Here is a 19,805-nt window from a genome sequence, read left to right as displayed (position 1 = left end):
ATGTGGGAGATGGACTCCTCTCCATACTTGCATCAGGAAACACCAGGCACCACCCAGCAAGTTATGTGCCGCAGACAATACCCTCAGCAGCACCCGCACATGCTGCTTTGTTTGGACCTTACCGCCTCAGACACAGACCCCTTCAATTTGTCATTGTCACCCGCAATCATTTTGTTCAGTGACACCAAAGAAGCCTAATGGAAAAATGAAGCTATGGTTTATTTAGCAAGACTTAAGGGCACCCTTCTAGTTACAAGTTTGGAAACAAAAGTTGCAAGTAAAACAAATACAAAACTCAATCTCAGCCTGTATGTAACAACTATAGTCCTTTCTGGTTGCTTAACCTCTCATACTCTGGAGTCCTGAGACAAACCACAGCCAGCAGACCTGATGCTTTTCAGGTCCCACTGCAAAACCCTACAGCTGTGGTCTTCTCAAGCCAATTTGCAGCACCAGTGAGCAGTGCTTTGCCTGGATCCTGCTACTACATATTATTGCCTCTATATTTTACCCCAGCTGTCTCTCATTCCCCTCTTTTTATTTCTTTTCTTCCCCTCTTCCCCAAAAAGCAAGTATTGATGGTGACCCCTCTTCTACTTCCACACCTGGGCTTACCAGCTTTATTCTAGTTTAATGTGCTATAACCCATTCTTGTTTTACAACTTTTACTTCCCTCACAACCTAAAAGATTTTAGCATTCACTTATACAATTTCCTGATTAGCGCAATAATCTGAAGATTATCTGAGTAACAGAGTATAGTTACAATGGAGCATTGTGCTATTCTGCAAATGAAACAGTATAAAAAAACATTAACTGTATAGCTGGTTTATGAGCTCATGATCTTTTGTAAGTGATTAGCTTTCTGTCTCATATGATATATGAGGACATGTTAATAATGGACACAACTGAGCCAGTAACAAGTTCTTTTGGGCAAGCCACAAGAGCAAGTTTTCCCTTCCCAGCTTTGGCAAGGGCTCAGTGTGACATTTGGTCCAACTGGCTGCCCCAAGGCAGAAGCTATCAATTACCACTACAGCTGCCAATGGCTGTGGAAGGCTGTGCTGGAAGTAAAGTCCCTCTCCTTTGTAGCTGGGTTTGTGAATATCTTCTTTCAGTGGGCTCCTGTTGCCTATGGCTTGCTGATTTCAGCCCTGACTGAACTGTAATGGCTTTTCTCCTTCACATGATCTGGGCAAACATACAGAGAAGCAGAGGCTGAATGACCAGACTGTCATCTTTAACAGCATGCCTTTTCCTTCCCAGCCATTTTACCTTGCTCATCTCATGTCGCAGTCCTCAGCAAGGATCAAGTAGACTCCTTACGAGGTGCTGTCACTTTGTAGTGTGACCATTTTTACTAGCACCCCACTCACAATAGCTGTGCTCTGGTCCTTGCATCCTTGTGTGCCTTCACTATTGTAGTAGTAAGTCTTAAAAATGTCTGTTGGCGGCATCAGATACTGACAGACACCAGAGAAGAACACTGCAATTAGGAATTCCCCTCACAAACCTTCCAATTTGCCTTTTCTCAGACTTGACAGTGCCTAAGCATGACACCTAATTCAGACTTCCAGTATCCACCTGGTCTCTTTGCTGCAAGCAAAGAATTTCTTTTGTGTCTTCGTTCAGAATTTGCAGAATTTGCCTGCCCTAACTGACCAATGGGAGGCAACGGGAGGAGACAGGGTGTCTTCAGAGAGGGATTAATCTAATTGTAAGGCTTATGTCAGAGTTGTTCTCTGATGGTGCCTATACCTGGCCATAAACCCTCATTTCTTGTGTTCCTATCCTGGGCCAGAATCACATATCCTATCAAGAGCCAGTCCCAAGCCTTAGATATGCAAAAGCACCTTCCTCTTCTATAATAGCTCACCTCATGTACTGTTCTCCAGCCCAACATTTTATTTCATAGGTATAACTCTCTGGCTTACAAAATTACAGGGTTCACTGGCCTCTGAGTGAAAATTGGAGAGCAAAGAAATCCTTCTTAGTTCTCAGGGAAATTACTTTGTTCCCAGCAGCAGGAAAGGCTTCTAGAGAACATGGTCACCTGGTCCTGCCTCCATAGGGTGATGCACATCACAGCAAAACCCTTCTAATAGCCACCGCAACAAGGCAACGGAAACCAGTCACTGCCCTCAGTATTGGGCTCTTTCCACAAAGAGCAGAGCACATTGAGCCCTGCAGGTTGTGGAGCAGTCTGAGCTCCTGCTAGCTTCTTTCAGAAGCTTCCCCAGCAGGGACCATTAGCAAAACCTCCTCTGATTGCCGGGTGACGCAGGTCAGGAAATGCCATCCAGAAACTTCTACGTGAAGCTGAATAGCTTGTGACTGAATGAGGGCATATCTTTGAGGCACACATCCAATTGCAACTGAGAGATGGCAAGTGATGGCAAGTCTACCACATCCCACTTAACAAAGGTGGTCAGCAACCATCGAAACATTGTTTTGACAATTATCAATATATGAAGCATTAGATGAAGCAGAACAGTATCTTTACTTAAGAGGCTGGCATCCTTGTGCCACTGGGGAAATCAAGGCAAAGAGCAGTCAAATGATTTGACCAAATTCACCCAGCCAGGAGAAGCTGGAAAAAAATTGCAGGTCCCAATTCCCAGGCCAATGCTCCTGGAGGACCTCAGGCCAGTGTCTTTAAGCTCCTGGGATACCTTCTAGGTCATCTTCCACGTTTTTGTCTCAGCACATGCCTAGAGTTCACCTGAATTAATAACGTGGCCCCAATTATGTGGATTTCTTTCTTCTCAGCTGCTGTGTGCAGAGAGACAAATTATGCTTTATAGCCTGTGTGTTTTGTTGGAAATACACAATGTTCTAAGCTTAATACAAGCATTTTGGTATAAGCTGAATTTATACCTCACTGATTCAGAATTTTTAAAATGCCTAGAGAGAACAGTCACGCTGTTCAGCAAAAACCTTAAAGAATCATCACCACTGATCCTTGCATTCCTCTGCTCTGTCTGATTACCTTTTAAAGTAATTTGTTATCCTAATTTTAGGTTTACAAAATCCACTGTTGTAAAGTGTGATGTTCTGCTGACTTCTAACATACTACTGGTACAACCACCTCTGAAGAGAGAGAGCAGGAAAGCAGCACTTACCTGGGTTACTTTTGGAGGTGCGCACTGGGGTGTAATGGTTTTTGGAAGATGTCCTGACTGGGGTGTTTTCTTTGGGGGAGGTATCTATGGCCGAGATAGTCTCTCTTTCACAGTGTGCTATTGGGATTGGTCCCTGCTGCCTTAAGATGTCAGCCAGAGCCCTGGGGAGAGAGAAATAGGGAAAAGAATGTATTTTCACGCAGTAGCTAGAATGGCATTCAGTATTTTCACTTCCACAGTCACTGTGCAAATCCAGCAGTAGCTGGATTTCTACCATAAACAGAAAAAAGCAACAACAACAACAAAATACGGTTTAAAAGCTCAGTTTCTTTTTGTGTGTCTGCTGCATGTATTTACAGGTTTGCCTGGCTATTATTTAGTTTTTCATATGCTTCCACTAATTCACTTCACCCCAGGGTTATGTTATCTCTCCATCATTTTCCTTGCTGTCAGTGACAGTGCAGATGAACTGTTCTCCATAGCATAAAGCACTGCCTTCATAAAGACTCACCACTGAACACACCAGAGCCCTAAGACTCAGGCACTGTGATCTTCTAAAGGTTACACCAAAACTGCCCTGCCCAAGCCAAACTTCTTTAAAACTGAATCAGATTGGGCATCCAGTCCCCGCACTCCTTAAGTCCTTGTTTTTTCTGCAAGAAGCTCAATACACAGCAGTGGTGGAAGTGGGTTTCTTAAAGGAGAACCAGCTGTCCAGAAGAAAAGGATTAAACCATTTTCATGGGTTAACATCAACACAGCCATTAGCCTACCTTTAGCTTTTTGTCCATTAGAGATTTCTTTAATGGTACTGAGGTCTCTCTGCTATTCCCCAAGAAAAAGAAATGTCACACAGTTCAGTTGCATCTAATGTTTTCCCCTTGGATGAGTGAGATTTTTTTCCTCTGTGAATATCATGGACCCAGTGGAACAATTATGGCGTGAAATGCACTGATTTTCTCAGTGCAGCCACAAGCTATCTCTTGAGCCATAGGAAAAGGAGGAAGAGGGTGGCTTGTGTGGATTATAAGGGACAGTGGCATTTTAAAGATGATAGAGTTTGAAAGGTTCTTTTCTCTTGGCAGAGGGAATATGCCTAAAGTCACCTCAGGTACCAAGAAAGATGTAAGGAGGAGAAATTCCTTCATTGCTTATTGATGAGAATGATGCTGATGTTGCTCATATCTACTAGCATTCCTGAAATGCTGTATTTCTGGTCTTTCATATGAGAAACAGTTTGGGACCTGAGTCCCTTCCATTTTCCAAATCATTTCCTCTACAGACTGCTGTCTTTGTCCATAATGAATTGCAACGCTAATGTGCTCTACAGAAGAAGGGATCTTAGAAGATCTCAGAGGCTCCAGAAAAGGATTACATTAGTTCACAACCACCCTGTACAGAATAATAATATTTTTAAACTTATTTGATTATTTGTTGTTTGTAGACATAGCAGGCATAGAGGCTATAACCAATCATATGATATGGATATGTACACACATACTGATACATATGGAGTAAAGGGGTTGTCACATGCAGGGACATGACAGCAGATTTTTTTTTTGTGCTAAGACAGGCTCAGAGAGAGGTGAAGGTGGCAGCAATAAGTGATAGATACTTAACCCTGTCCCAAGTCAGGGCTTCTTTTCTTTAGTCCTATGGTTATTCCTCACTGAAGAAGAGGAACTGGTATTTGGTGTTGCCCAAAAGACGCTGAATTCCCATTGATTGACACAGGCCTGTGGGTGCTCACCATCTTTTACAATCATGCCTGAGGTATCTCGAACTGGTCACCAACTTACAGGACATGTTTGAAATTTTGGCCCCTTGCCCAGGGTTGTATAGAGCATGAATGGCACAACAAGGGCCTGAATCTGCGGCTTAAGGTCCCTGCCCTATGCGATACAGCACGGTTCCCTCCTAAGGAGAGGATTCATTCAACCACTAGTAATCCTGACGGCTTTTCTAGGCAAATACCTCCCCACTGTATTACAGGTCTTGCTGATTGGGGAGGATGTGGGAAGATAATGAAGTCTGTCTATTTGGCACCAGAATTCAGTACATCCCATTGGAGACAACACATTTTCTAAAGACAGCAGGTTGGCAGGACTGAGCCCTTAGCACATATCTCCAAGATATATTAAGCATCAGATGACCATTTAATGGTATCTGCAGTACAGAAATGCTAAGAGTCATTTTTCAATCCCAGAGATTGTATTAGGACCATTATTTACTAGCCCATAGTGGCTTGGGCTCATTTTGAACACTTGTAGAAGACACACTTAGTGTCAAGAGTGCAATCACTCAGAGTACGGAGGCAGATGACAGTGTGGATAACACTAAAACACTATATACCACTTAGCTTAATATCATGGACCCAGCTGGGCAGGAAAGGTCAGGTCGGGGACTGGTGTACGCTCAGAAGGGACTGTGTGGGATGAGGTACACAGAGGCAGTACAAGAAACTCAAAGATGAGGAAGTGGAGCTGGAGGTATTGGGGGGATGGAAATGGAAGAGTACAGACCAGTTCTCCCTGGAGCTGAGTTGGTTTAACTTGACAAAGAGAGGCTAAGAGAAGACCTACATCCCCCTAATGGCGAGCTGCAAAGGAGAGAGAGCAAGGCTGTTCTTGGAGGTGTAAGGCAAAGAAGACAAGAGGCAATTAGCACATGTTGCAATAAGGGCAATTGCACTTGGTTATAAAAGAAAAAAAAGTCACAGTGGGATAGCAAAACACTGAAACAGGGACCCAGAGAGGCTGAGGGATCTCCAGCCTTGGAGGTCTTCAAATTCAGCTGGATAAGGCCCTGAACAACCTTGAAGTTGGCCTTGCTTTAAGCAGATGGCAGGATGAGGGACCTTCAGAGGTCACTTCCAACCTAAATTCTGCTACAATTCTGAGTCTAGGACCACCTTATACTGCAGGTCACCTTTTTTCTCCTGACACTATTGTCCTTTCTCCTACTATTATTACTCTCTGAATGGAGTTTGATACAGCCCTAAGAACATAGCTTCCCTACCTCCTGGATGGACAGTTTACCTCCATTCACTAAAAATTGAGGCAATTGAAGTGAATATACCCTGAAACAATTGGAGCTGGTGAGAAGTGCCTCATCCTCTCAGTCATTACCTACCTGAGAGCCGAACCCTGCGCCTGCTGCCCTCCATGTGGACAAAACCATGTGTCCAGGATAACATTTCAGTTTGTGAACGGTTTCTCATAAAACTATGCTTGGTTGTACCTTGGTTGTACCTTGGTTGTACCTGGTTACAGCCAGGACCTGAACTTACTGATCCTTACCACAAACAAAAGGGCAACTCAGATGATAAGAACAAATTTAATCCCTTCTTTGTTTTTCATCCTGAAGGAATAGTAATAAGAGCTACTCTCTGGGTTAGTTGTTGATCACAACATAACAAGGAAATGATTTCTAGTCGGGTGCCAGCCACATGGAAGGGAGGAGACTGTTACGCTCAGATGATCAGAAGAAATCACAGGTGATACTCAGGAAAGCAATGTCTGCCATGTTGGACTATACATGAGATAAATTGAACATAACTATCAAAAGCAGACCTAGCTCATAAGTGTATGGGACTAAAACAATGTGGGTTCAGCAGTGCTGAAGGTGTAATCTTCTTATGCCCTAAACACACCAAACAGTGTCCTGAGTGCTCACTCTTTGTCCTCCTCTTTAATGTCTACAGAGAGAAAAAAAGACTGTTCAGCACCAGCAGAACAAAATATTATAGGTGGAGGAGAAAGTCAAACTTGGATCAAACTGGTTAGTTCCTTGCCAATTCAATCATATTGCTGTGTGTGATCCAGTTTATTTCCATAAAGCACAGAGGGCTGAGTCCCATGCTGGTGGAAGGTCAGCCACACTTAACTGAGGAAGGATTTGATTGGTATAAGTCTCTCAGGTACAGCTGTCTAATTGTCCACTGCAAAAGCTTCAAGCAGGGTAACAGTCACTTGAAATATTTGGGTCTTGCATGTGCAGCCATTTGGGTACAATTAGTCCCACTGATGTCAACAGCATCCTAATCACCTGCACAAGGCTATGAGACACTTCAGAAATCTTTCTATGATGACACATCTCTTGTCTCAGGAAAACAAACCTCACTCACTGGAACGTGTTACCTGTGGCAGCGGACGGAGTAGCCAGAGTTGCGTAACTGTACAATCATATCCTGAGATAATGATTTATGACAGCTTTTTCATTAATGTCATTTATGTGAAAACACTAAAGCTTCTTTCCATGTAAACCCAGAATAGACATACTGACATCAGGGATGTTGTTCCAGACCACTGCTGGACTAGCACCATGGGAGAAAAACCTACTGATGTCTTGCACGGCAGGACATCCCAAGGCAGAGCAGGTCAGGTCCTGCTCTCAGGTGCATCAGCAGGGAAGGCTTTCATGCAACTCTGGACTAAGTGGGTACTTTGGGAAGAAACACAGTGGGATGAAGTCAGGAACCCTACTGCAAAGAAGCAGTTGTCTTGTTGGAAATACAAAGGGCCGAAAGGGATGGGTGTAGGCAGTAGGATATCAATGTTGAGCATCAGCTGGGGCCTTGATGTTGAAAGATGAAATCAACAGACTTTGCTACAGAGAAAAGAGAGTGAAGGCAAAGCAAGCTGGGAGAGGGGCAATGGCAGGGAGTGACAGAAAACCAAAAGAGAACAAGGAGAAAGTGAGCAGAGTAGTATAAAATGGAGGAAACAGACAGGAACAAACCACAGTAAAGACCAGGCAGGGTGTGAAGTCCAGCAGATATATGGAGGGTATTCACCTCTCAGTCCTAGCATGGAGACGTGGGAAGGGAAAGAGGAGCTTCTTTGTGTAACAGGGAAGTAAACCATCAGTAATGATTTTTCAGGCTTGAGGGAGGTGATCCTTTCTCTCTACGTAGCACTAGTGAGACACATCTGGAGTGCTGTGTCCAGTGCTGGGCTCCTCATGCACATCATGGAGTGGGTCCAATGAAGGGTGACAAAAGTGCTTACGGGCTTAGAGCATCTCATATATGGGGGAGAGGCTGAGACAGCTGGGACTGTTCAGCCTAGAGAACAAAAAGCTCAGGGGGATCTTATCAATATGTATCAATAACTGATGGGAAGGTGTAAAGCAGATGGAGCCAGGCCCTTCTCAGTGGTGTCCAGTGACAGGACAAGAGGCAATGGGCACAAACTGAAATACAGGAAATTCCACTTAAGTGCAAGAGGAAACTCTTTTACACTGAGAGTATTTGAACACTGAAACAGTGTCCCAGCAGGTCACAGAGTCTCCATCCTTCAAAAACATTCAAAACCCAATTGGCCACAGTTCTGGGCTACCTGGTCTAGCTGACCCTGCCTGGAGTCCAGACTGGCTGATCTTCAGAGGTGGCTCCAACCTCAACAATTCTGTGATTCTGTAGATTTTGTGTACGCAAACCAGATTGTCCCACTGGAGCGTCCAGCCCCAAGCACCCTAAAGAAATGGGCTCAAAACACAGCAGAGAGAACCCCCACTAGGGAGCTGATCCCGATCCTTCTAGACCCAGACTAAAGCAATGACTCCAGTGGAGTTTCTTCAGGTTAGGCAATGTCATTGACAGCAGACTCAGGCTCAGAGAGCTCCAAGTCCATTTTTGTAAGTGGCCCTTCCTATAGCAACTTTCACACTGTGGAACACTCCCATCTTCCACAGCCACTACCAGTGCCTTAGCTTCCTGACCTCAGCAATTCCAGCATGGTGATTTGCTTGTCTCCTGCACCCATGGGGAGAAATTCCTGGCTCATAAGTGTTCTGTGGACTGAGGGAGGAAGGATTTGCTTGATATCACTGAGAAAGCTTGAGGCAAGGCTGGGACCAGAACCCACAGTTTCCCTGTCTAGTGCCCCTTTCACTGGCCAAGGAGGCTCCATCTGAATAAACACATCCCAGGTGTCCCTGGCTGTTTCTCAGGTTTTTCCAGGACCTATCTTTCGAAATGCAGAACTCATGTCAGTGCCTCAGGGCTGGCAAGGACTTTATGGACTGTATTTGATGGCGATATCTCCAGTCCACACAAGACCCTCTGCTCTTGGGCTGGAGAGAAAAAACACACAGATCCTGGGGAGACAGGGAGAAGCAAAGAGCTGAAACAGAGAGGAATGTTCGGTTTAAGAAGTCAGTCTGCAACAAATTGGCATTTGCCTCTGCAATGAGCTCTGAGACCCATCGGATAGTGTGACAGGAGGGAGTACGGTGCAGAAGTAACATTGTCCTGCAGAGGCTGAAGGATCCCTGTAGCCAAAGAGAACGTGAAGTTGCAGGGGCTGTGAAGGACCAGCTCGCTTTAGCACAGCCTGCCACTCACCAACCCAGCTGAGGCCTGCTGCCTTAATTACCAATGAGGTAACAGCAGGCTGGAGGAGTGCTCTCCTTCATCACAGTCTTTTTTGAAAGTAGTGTCCTGTTTTCCCAATATCCACAGATTTTCAACACTAATTGATAATTGAGTGTGGGCACAGGTATCCCTTCTACTGAAGACAAGAGGAGCTTTGGTGGCAGCTCCAACAGGCCAGGATGTGGCCTATGGGAAATAAGATTGGAGTAGAGAGGTCTGCAGATGCTGAATAGGAAAAGGAGATGGGAAAAGCTGGCTATTTCCAGTAGCGCAGATTGTACACATGCAAAACTTCACTCAGTTGCCTTCTGAAAATCCCATCTCTTGGAGACTTCATGTATGGGATGTTAGAAAACAGAATTGCCTATTCCAAGTCCCTATGAATTTGCGGAAGAACGGAAAAAGAATGACCAAATGGATCTGGCAGAGCACAATAAAATGAGCAATGTCTGGCTGAGCTAAAAGCCTGCTAAAAGCATAGCTGTGATGGAGTTTGTGGCAGAACTCCAATCGACTTCAGCACAGCCCAGATTTCACTACAAGTCTTTAAAAAAGGAGTGAGGTTAAAGACTCCCTTATGCTCTCTTACTAACCTGGAAAGAAAGAGGCAGTTAGGCTGAGAGAGGTGATTTATCCAGCCATGGAGCCAGCTCACCTGGAAGGGACAGGTCTCTCCAAGGCAGAGGGATTTCAGTCAGTGGCAAGTTGCGCAGAGCACGGCCGTGCGTTATTCATTATTCGGTTTGGCACCTGTCCCCAGACCTGCGCCTTGTGAAGTTTCAAGCACTGACCACACAGAGCCACGTGCTGCTCTTGACTGAGCTGGGTCTGTGCTGTCCTATGAGATGGGCTCCCACACTGCAGCTTCTGCCAGCTGAGTGCTGCTTGCCCATGTTATTCCTCCGTGCTAGCTGTGCAACTGCAGACGGGAAGGCAAGTGTACACTGCTTTCATTAGTTCTCCCCATTTCTGCTGCCTCCTTGGCATCACCCCCAGGGCATGTGTCTGGCCACGTGTCTGGCCACACTCTCTGACAGTGCTCTGACCTTAGTACCAGAAGGATGGGACTTTAATTGATTACACAAACACCACTGCAAACTGATACACAGAGGGAAACACAGGGATGCTGCTGCCAGCAAACCCCTCTGGAGGCAGCCTCCTTCATCTGGAAGCAGATCTGCCAAAGCAGATCTTGTTTCTGAAAGTGCAGGGGCTCAGCAGTGTACTAGAGATGCACCAGTCCCAGGTCAACAAAAGAGATAACTGGGCTCTGCAGCTGCCAGAAACAAAAGCAGTTGGTGTTTCAGAGCAGGGCTTCTGGGGAGGAACACTGGAAATGGTTTTTCATAGTTACCTGAGTGGGCATGTGGTGGACATCTGTGTGTGTGTGTATTTGCGTGTGTGTGTATAAGAATAGGTGAATGCACCCATGGAGTTAAGAAGGGAAAAAGACTAAGCATGAGGACACCCTTCCAAGAGCGAAGCATTGGTGCACCTGCACCCAGCACAAGTGAGGAAATATTCTTTCTTAAAAATAAATACTACAAGGAAAAGTCAGATGTCTTCTGAAAAATCCTTATGCCAAATACAAGGATTATTTGGGAAGCTCCTGGAATTTAGTCCAGCTTTAATGACAAATTTCACTGAAAGCTTAATTACGGATGTACTAAGGACCATATTGTTACCCCAGATTATAACAGCAGAATGAGGCTGGCAGTTTTCCTGACTCACTCTTCTTGGTGAACTCAAAACTAACACATAGGTGACATACTTATATTATAGATACACGCACATTGTATGAAGGCACGTATGTGGAAAATACATTTCATCTGAAACAGAAGTATAGGCATTACACTGAGGAATCAACAAGGAAACAACTGTCGCTGTGAGCTCATCATCTCTCCTGTCTTTATAACATGAGGTGGAATCAGCAACTGGAAGGTAAAGCTCTAGTTTTTGGGACAGGCTGTTTAGGCTATATATCAAGGGTAGTAACTGCACATCTTACACAAGTACTTTACACGTCTAACACTAATATACAAATTGAATAAGTCTCTTACTATTGCTGTGATAAGGGCAAGGAATTGACTACAATCACTAAACCCACAATGGGCAATACTAGTTCCTTTGAATAGTGATACAGCAGGTCCAAAGAGAAAGGAACAGCTACATAAAGATTTTGTAATTAGAAAGTTAAAATAAATCTTTCCAACTGAGAGTTTCTTCACAGAGAGCTGTTATATTGAGCAGAAAGTGGCCAGGACACTGGGTCAAGATCTACCTCTAAAGTACTGTTAGGCTTTTTGGGGACAGCGAGTGGCGTGCAGAAGTGGGCGCCTCCAGGAGTTGTGTCCCCCAGCAGCACCGAGGGTGCAGCGCTCCTTGCAAGCCAGAGAGCAGGCTGCCATCTGCTGTACTGTCGTGACTGTTCCTCAAAGCATTGACCTTCCCTCGCTGGCTCCGGCCCCGTTGTCAACACAGCTACACTCCCCTTTGCTTGGGAGAGCAAAAGGGAGACTGGAAAAGATATGCACCCAGAAAAGAAAGCACGGGTGCTGGGAAGAACTGGAAGCAGTGTTATTGTACAGAAAAGGAACTCTGCACTGGTCTTGATCGTGGAGAGAAGATAAAATAAAAATAGCAGGTCTTGCTAGGTATTTCACAGACATGAAAGTCTTCAGGAATTATGCTAAGAGCTCAGCTCATACAGTTTTTTAGTCTGTTGTGGTTTATGCTTGTGTATCTGCAAGCACAAAGCCACTAACGGCTTGGTGGATATGCAGCGCTTTGAAAAACACATGAGTGCACACAGAAGTGGTTTCATGCACATGGAAGCGGTTTCATGCACAGATATCTATTTTGCACCAAATCCTACATTGTAAGTGCAATTAAGGGACTTTAAACTTATTGAAGAAAACTGTACTTTCTCTGAAGAGCCCTATCATTGCAACAAAGGAGGTTGGAGCAAGAGCTAAACTACAGCAAAATATTTATTGTGAAAGAATTCCAGGCTTATCTGTCTGGGTAATGAGACACTTGAGACCTCCGTGCAATACATTGCACAGAGAGCTAAGGAAATACAGATTGCCCATGTGAGTAGGGGCAAAGGCAAGCAAAAAAGCACCATGATCTCATTTTCCTGATAAGGTTCAGATCTTCTTATGTGAAACACAAGTTTTAAAAGGCATCTGATCTCTAAAGACACACAGATCAACTGTTAGTTAAGGATATAAGAGATTACAAAACTAAAAGAAATAGAAGTTCAGAGCTAGACTGGATTCCCTTGACACCTTATGATGGAGAGTTGCTAATAGAAAAAGTTAATTAGAAAGCAGAAAAATATCAAATAAATGGGAATTAGAGACACTGAAATGATTTGGTGAAGGTAGCATGGTTTCTGAGAGTAGTCTCTCTTACTGGGAGAAGTTCAAAAAGAAAGGAGAAGACTCAGAAGCAGCCAGTGGAAGTCTGTAGCCAGGCAGCCTCTGTGCTGTTACCAAAGCCAGCCTCTTTATAAAATAAATTCAGATAGGAAAGCATGGCAAAAAAACCAGCCACCAAACTGTGCAAACTGTGTCCAGAGCTTCAGACTGACGCTTCCCTGGTACATGTAAGAGAAGCAAAAGGAAAAAAATTTTGTACAGGTACATGCATACATCCTTGCTTTGATTTGGCTAGCTGGGAATGGACAATTCACCGATGCAAACAGGACAAGATTCAGGTCTTCTCCCTGCACAGGAGTTACCCCAACTACACTAAGGTGTGGCATTGGTTTGAAACAGAACTAATCATAAGTAACTTCTCTGAGGCCACAAGATTTTGCTTTTTTCTGTTTTACCTTAATCAAGTCTCACACATGCTTGCAGACCTATATTCTGTGCACTATGGGAGGGACAGGACGCTTTAGAGAAGAGACTCGGAAACCATCAGGAATAAACAATACAAAGCAGGGCAAAGAGCAGATGAAAGGAACGTGAGTGATTCAGATGAATGAGAGAGAGTGGAATTAAAAAAAAAAGCAGAGCATAAAAATAAATCAGTGGGAAGAGAAAGAAAGCAGTGACAGCATCCAAGAAAGAAAATCTTCTGTATAGTCCCTACGGCGGGGTGTGTGCTGTTAGCGCTCTCTCCCTGCCCTGGGGAGGCATGAAGTTTGATTGTTTGGCTCAAGCAACACACACCAGCAGAGAGCAGAACTGACTGAGCCAGCTGTGATCACAGTTTGAAAAACTAAGTCTAGAGATAGGCAGGTTTCACAAGCTCGACTGTTAGCGAAGAGGGCTGAAACTAGCTACCCTCCAGTGACCCCTCTAGCACCCACAGGACCCAAGAGCTGTGGTGAGATGCAGTCTGCAGGAGGATAAAACCTCCTGTATTTTGTTAGCATCATGCAAAACAGTGCATGCAGCCTTCCCATATCTGTGGACAAACAGATCCATTGCCTCTGATTCCTGTTGAAATTCAGAGCCATAGAGTAAAAATGGCACGAAGTTGATCAATTTAACTGTGGCCTCCACACAGGAAAAGGATGCTCATTTATAAAAACAGTCACTGTTATTATTCACAGAGCAGAAGATGCAAAGGCAGAGACGAAAGAAAAGAGTAGCACAAATATCTTTCCTCTCTGTAGCAACAAAGATGCCCTAGGAGCAGGGTAACGTGAAGTACTCTGAGCAGAAGGTGCTTATTTCCCTTCTCCCTTTCAAAAGCCAAAACACTCATCGGACACACTCTGTGCAAGGACGGATACAGAAGATGGCCTTTTAGCAGGATACAGAGCTAGTTTGCTGGGAAAAATCCCAACACTGCTTCACAGCAGCTACATGGGAACAGCTGGGCTTGCACCATTGCCCCAGGGCCATCGCTGCCACTGTCTCCCTCCGGCTTGCAACTGAGGGCTTCGGCTGCCCATGGGCAAGCAATTGGTAACATTTCAAACCCTAGCTGCAACCTGTAAAGAGTTTCCAATTTGTGCATCCCTAACTCAGCAGAGAGTGCAATGGTTGCTGTTGCTGAGGGCTAAACAGGCGTCATAGAGAGATACTACTAGCAGTGAATTATTTATGTACTGTAGCATGGGGATTTAGGGTCATGGCCACAGGAAGAGAATATTCTGGGTCACCCCTCCTTGCTACAGGAAAACATACCCAGCTTTGAAAACAAACAGCTGATATTCCTTGTTCACCGTCCAAGATTCTCTAACTCATTCTCATACTGAAAGTAAAGCGAATACTCTGCCCACATAAGAAATGTTTGAGCAAAAAAACCCCTGAAAAACTCATAAAAACAAACCATCCTCACAAATGCAGTCAGAGAGCAACAGCAGACAAAACGTTGCTGGGTATAGCTCTCAGAAATCAGCCCCAGTTTCTATCTGGAGCCCAGCATGCATTAGTTCTGGCTGCGTAACTCCAAAGCAAGATCCAGACAAGAGGCAGTCATATATGGTCAGGCTGAAAGATCCTATAATCATTAAAAAATCAGCTAAGTTTGAAGCATTACGAGTGTTTCTGTAAAATATGAATATTTTAGCTCCTGTTTTTCAAAGCACTTCCACTTACTGCTCTTAGAAAAGAACTTAAGTATCAATTACTGGCACTGTTCAGCCTAGAATCACAGCAGTGCCTCTGCTTTAAAGGTGCGTGGTAGTGCCTGAAAACAAGACTGGATTTTCAGCTCTGAAATGCACATGCATATCTCAGTGCACAGTCAGCCTTTCATTGTACATGAGTGACAGTTCTCCTGTGAATTTGTAAACCCTCCTTTCTATCAAAAGACATAAAATGAGTCCTGCCTCCATCAAAATGTTCTTTCTAACTGAGTTAATAAGGATTTTCTGTAAAAGCTGGATGAGAACTTAGCAGAGAAGTAACATCTACACACAGTACTGCTAACCGACCATTTATGATGAAATAGGATTTAAAGCGTGGTCTTACTTATGGTGAAGTGCAGGGGAGTCTTGCTTAATCTTCCCTGGGTGTGGGATACTGCTCACAAGGGGCTGTTTCTAGCGCACTGTCATAATTTCTGTTTGTACTGTTGTTCTCCTCATCCCAGCGATTTTGATGGGATGAACACTGAGGTTTAATGCACTTGTCGGCACTACAGCGAATTATTCTGGATGCTACAATTAACTCCAATAGACACAACCTCAAACAGATAGAAATATCTGACCACATTCTGGTTTTCTCCTTCCCTGTTACTCAGCAGCAGTTCTCAGAGACAAAGAAAGACAAACCATTCCACTCCTCATATTTACATTCCGCTAGAGTGCTGATAGCATTTTTCCTCAGACGGATGCAGACCCTGTCTGCTGGAGATGCACTTCATAATATTTAAACCATCATGCAGTGTTGATCAAGTTCAGGTAACACAGCTCTGAAAGGTATAATCTTTTACCAGCTACCGTATTATAGAAGTCAATCAACTCCTTAAAATGCTCTGAAAGTCAAGCTTTCCAAGCACTCAATCTGCCATTCATACTTCTACACACAGGTGAATCATTTTACCAGAACTTATCTAAATAAAGAAAAGCAAGCATCAAAGAAATGAAAACATCAGGAGTAATTCAGACAAGTCTGGCAACACTGTCTCTGATTGCAAAGGGTGTAGGATCCAATCCTGTAGCACACTGGAGCTAGAGCAAAAGTAACATACAGGCATCCGAGTCAGATTTCCAAATTTAGTGTGAAGATCAGGCCCAGAAAAAGTTGCCTTGAAGCCAAAAGACCTGGGCAGCTGGGGAAATAGCCCTTAGTTAAGAAAATACTTAAAAGAGCCTATTTTCTGACTCAGCTACTTTCAGGACCCTTTACTATACAGACACAAGTGAGCTAAAAGATATTACGATGTTTTTAACACTATGAAGTTATTTTCTTGCAAAGGCAGAGACCAGGGGCAGGTGGGTTCTGCGATGGAATACATGGGCCAGGCCCTCAGCAAGTGTAAGGCAGCATTACTTTTTGGCCTCATGGAAGACACAGTAATTCACACCAGCCCGCACCCCTGTGTGGGTAGCATTATAAAGGGAGTCTAAATAAAACACATTTTCCCAAATAAATAAAAACTGCGTCATGCATCTCTTTTTCCTTCTAAAAAGCTAAAATTTCTTCCCTCAGACTCTGTTGACTGTGACTGAAGTTCAGCCTCAAAAATATGGTCAATGGTTTTAATTGTTTTGATTAAAATTTATTAATTAAAATAATTTTTATGAAGCATTATCTTCTAGAGATAAGGACTTTCCCCACTCGTGCTCACAACTGTTCTTATAAAAAAGCTCCTCACCAATTTTTATGTTCAAACATAGGAACCTCTTGGATTCGTAGCACTCAAGATGTACACATCATTTGAAGGGACTTTTTTACCCAAAAGAAATATGAACTGAGAGAGTACACGCATTTGTCCAAAAGGAGAATTGTTATGGAAGCCTGAGCTTTGGCTTTTAAACAGGATTTTCTCTGACACATCAAGAGTGTTTTCTCTTATTAAAACTGTTAAAATAGCAATGTGTAAAACCACTCAGAAAAGGATATCAAACTACTTCCCTAGCAGCCAGTCAGAAAGGACAGACTACTGGCTTGAGTTATCTGGATTTAGAGGGGAAAAGAAATAAAAAAAGAAAGAAAAAGAACACTCCCTGATACCGCTGCTCTCCCAAATCCCCCTTGCAACCACAGGGCAAAGGCACGCGCCAGGAGGACGCGGAGCAATTTCCTTCACACTTCTTAAAGTTCTCCCCGGCCGGGCCGGGCAGGGCGGGACCCGCGGGGTGCGGAGCGGCTCCTCTGCCTCCGGGGCGGTGGGGGGCGGCGGGGGGCAGGAGGGGAGGCGGCGGCTCCGCGCGGGGGCGCGGGAGGCGCGGAGCGGCGGGGAGCTGTCCGCGGAGCTGTCCGCGGAGCCGGTGCTGAAGGCGGGACCGCGACCCTGCTCCACGGGGTCGCGCCGTGGAGGGGGGCCGCGGAGGGGAAGGGGAGAGGTCCCACGGTGCTGCCCCGAGGATGGGAGGGATGGTCCCTAGTTGGGTACTGGGAAGGGGTCAGGAGGGATGGTCCAAGGGGTGGGGTTGTCCCTGGACAGACCGTGGAAAGGGGGAACCCTGGGACAGATGGTGGAAAGGGAAAATCCTGTGATGGGTGGTGCGAAGAGGGAACTCTTGGACAGCCCTCGCAAAGAAGAAAACCCTTGCATGAGTGGTTCAAGGGGGGACCCCTCAAAGTGATAGCGCAATGGAAGATCATTGGGACAGGTGGTGCAAAAGGGGAGCCTTTAGACAGCCATTGGAAAGGGGAGATCCTTGGAAGGGTGGTGTGAGGGGGAAGATCATGGTCAGCCAGTGCAAAGGATAAAGACTTGAACAGGTAGTTCACGGGGGACTCCTTGGACAGGTAGTGCAGTAGGGGAACCCTTGGACAGCGGTGCAAAAGGGGAACCCTTGGACAGCCAGCTCAAAGCTGGCATTCTTGGATGCGTCATGCAATGGGGAAACTCTTCAACAAGCTGCACAAATGGGAAGCCCTTGGATGGGTGGCTGAGAGGAGGACCCCTCGGACGCATAGTGCAATGGGGAAAGCTTTGGACAGATGGTTCAAAGGGGAAACACTTGGGGAGGCAGTGCAAAGGAGGAACCTTTGGAGAGGAGGGTGTCCCTAGGCAGAAGGGGTCCTGGAAGCAGGGAGAGGATCGCACCTGTGTATGTTCATCTCCCGGGGTGGGCGCCGTGCCTTGTCGTAGGCCACCTTGGCGAAGACGCCGGCGATGAGCACGAAGGCGATGGCCCCGCACGAGATGTAGACGGTGGCATTGGTGCTGTCCTTGTCCGGGTCATACTTGTTGGCGTCCCCGTCGGCACCGTTGCTGCCGTCGGCGGGCAGCGCGCCACTAGCGGTGGTGGGGTGGGCCCACTCGGGACTCTTGTAGTTGCGGCACAGGCTCTGGTTGAGCTTCTCGGCACGCTTGTTGCAGCAGAAGCGGTAGAAGCAGGTGCCGCAGCAGTAACGGAAGCCTGTAAGGCTGTTGTTGCACTCGAACTCCTTGTCCCACTGCCCACTCACGTCGTAGTACCCCCAGCACGTCTCATGGGCCGGGGCCGAGCCCCCGCCGCCGCCCCCGCCGCCGGGGGGCGTCCTGCCGCCTCCTGCGCCCTTGCCGCGCCCGGGCAGCGCCGTGGGGGCGGCAGCCCCCGGGCCCGCCAGCGTCTGGTTGAGGAGCTCCTTGCCCGGCTTGGGGGTCCGCCGCGGCGCCGCCGCCCCCTGGGTCCGGTTGCCCTTGGCGCGGGGGGGCCCGGCCGCCTGGGCGGCCAGCAGCAGGGCCAGGAGCTGCAGGGAGAGCAGGAGCAGCGGCAGCAGCAGGTGCCGCGGCCCCATGGCGGGGCGAGGCGGGGGCCGCGGGGCGCGGCGGGGCGCGGCGCGGGGTGGGGGCGGCGGGCGGCGGCGCGGGGGGCTCAACGGCCGCGGCGCTGCCCCATGGAGCGGGGCGTGGGGGGGGACGGGGGACGCGGGGGGTCCCGCTGCTGCCGCGGGGCTCTTCAGCGGCGGCCGCCCGGCGCCGGGCGCTTCATGCCGGCGCGCAGCGAGCGGCGGAGCCCGGCGGAGCGGGGCTCGAGGCGGCGGGGTCCGGTGCCGGCCGGTGCTCCTCCGGCGAGGGTCTGCGAGAGACGGGGAGAGGGTCAGAGCGCGCCGCGCCCCCGGCACCCCGGCCCGCCCCCGCCCGCCTGCCCTCCGCCCACGGCCTTACCATGCCGGAGCGGGACTGCAGCGGGGCCGCGGCGCCGCGGAGCAGGCGGGCTGCCCGCGCTCCTCGCGGAGGCGGGGGCGGAGCGGCGCGGAGCCCGGCGCGGAGCAGGGGCGGGCGCCGAGCCGCGCCGCGCCGGGCCGGGCGCTCCGGATTAGGCCCGCCCACCGCTGCCGGGCCCGCTCCTTACATCACTCCGGGCCGGCGTCACCACACGCGGGGCGCCGCTTCGCGAACACGCCGGGCCGGCGCCCACGGAGCCCCCCGCCGCCCCCCGGCCCGCCCGGGGCAGAGCGCACCGGCCCCGGCCCCGCCTGCCCGCTCTGGCTGCCGGGGGTGTGCGTGGGAAGGGTCCCCGCAGGGGTCTGCAGGGTTAGAGGGGAGTGGTTCCCATCGGTGCGAGCGAGGTGCGGTGCCTGGGGTCATGGTCCCTGGAGAGGAGGGCAGGGGTGGGGTCCCTATAGGTGTGTGTGATGTATGGCCCCTGTACCTGTCCATGGGAATGTGGTCCCTACGGGGATGGGCAGGGGGATGTGGTCCCACTGAGTCAGCTGTCTGTACAGTCCCTATAGGTGTGCAT

At 47.6% G+C, this 19,805-nt stretch overlaps 1 protein-coding gene across 1 annotated transcript in view; it reads right to left on the bottom strand.

Annotated features, from left to right (window-relative positions):
• SHISA6 (shisa family member 6) overlaps positions 1-18,858 on the bottom strand; it is a gene marked incomplete at both ends in the record, with an annotated part of 246,112 nt that extends 227,254 nt beyond the window's left edge. Inside the window, 2 exons of the mRNA XM_082326440.1 lie at positions 3,121-3,281; positions 18,182-18,858. Of these exons, the coding sequence (XP_082182566.1) occupies positions 3,121-3,281; positions 18,182-18,858 (838 nt within the window). The remainder of the gene's footprint in view (positions 1-3,120; positions 3,282-18,181) is intronic.
• Between the last annotated feature and the right edge of the window lie 947 nt (positions 18,859-19,805).

Source organism: Platalea leucorodia (genome assembly GCF_965183815.1).
Source record: "Platalea leucorodia genome assembly, chromosome: 14".
Taxonomy (NCBI): domain Eukaryota; kingdom Metazoa; phylum Chordata; class Aves; order Pelecaniformes; family Threskiornithidae; genus Platalea; species Platalea leucorodia.
Note: the sequence above shows the minus strand (reverse complement) of the source record. Positions and strands in the feature narration are given on the sequence as shown.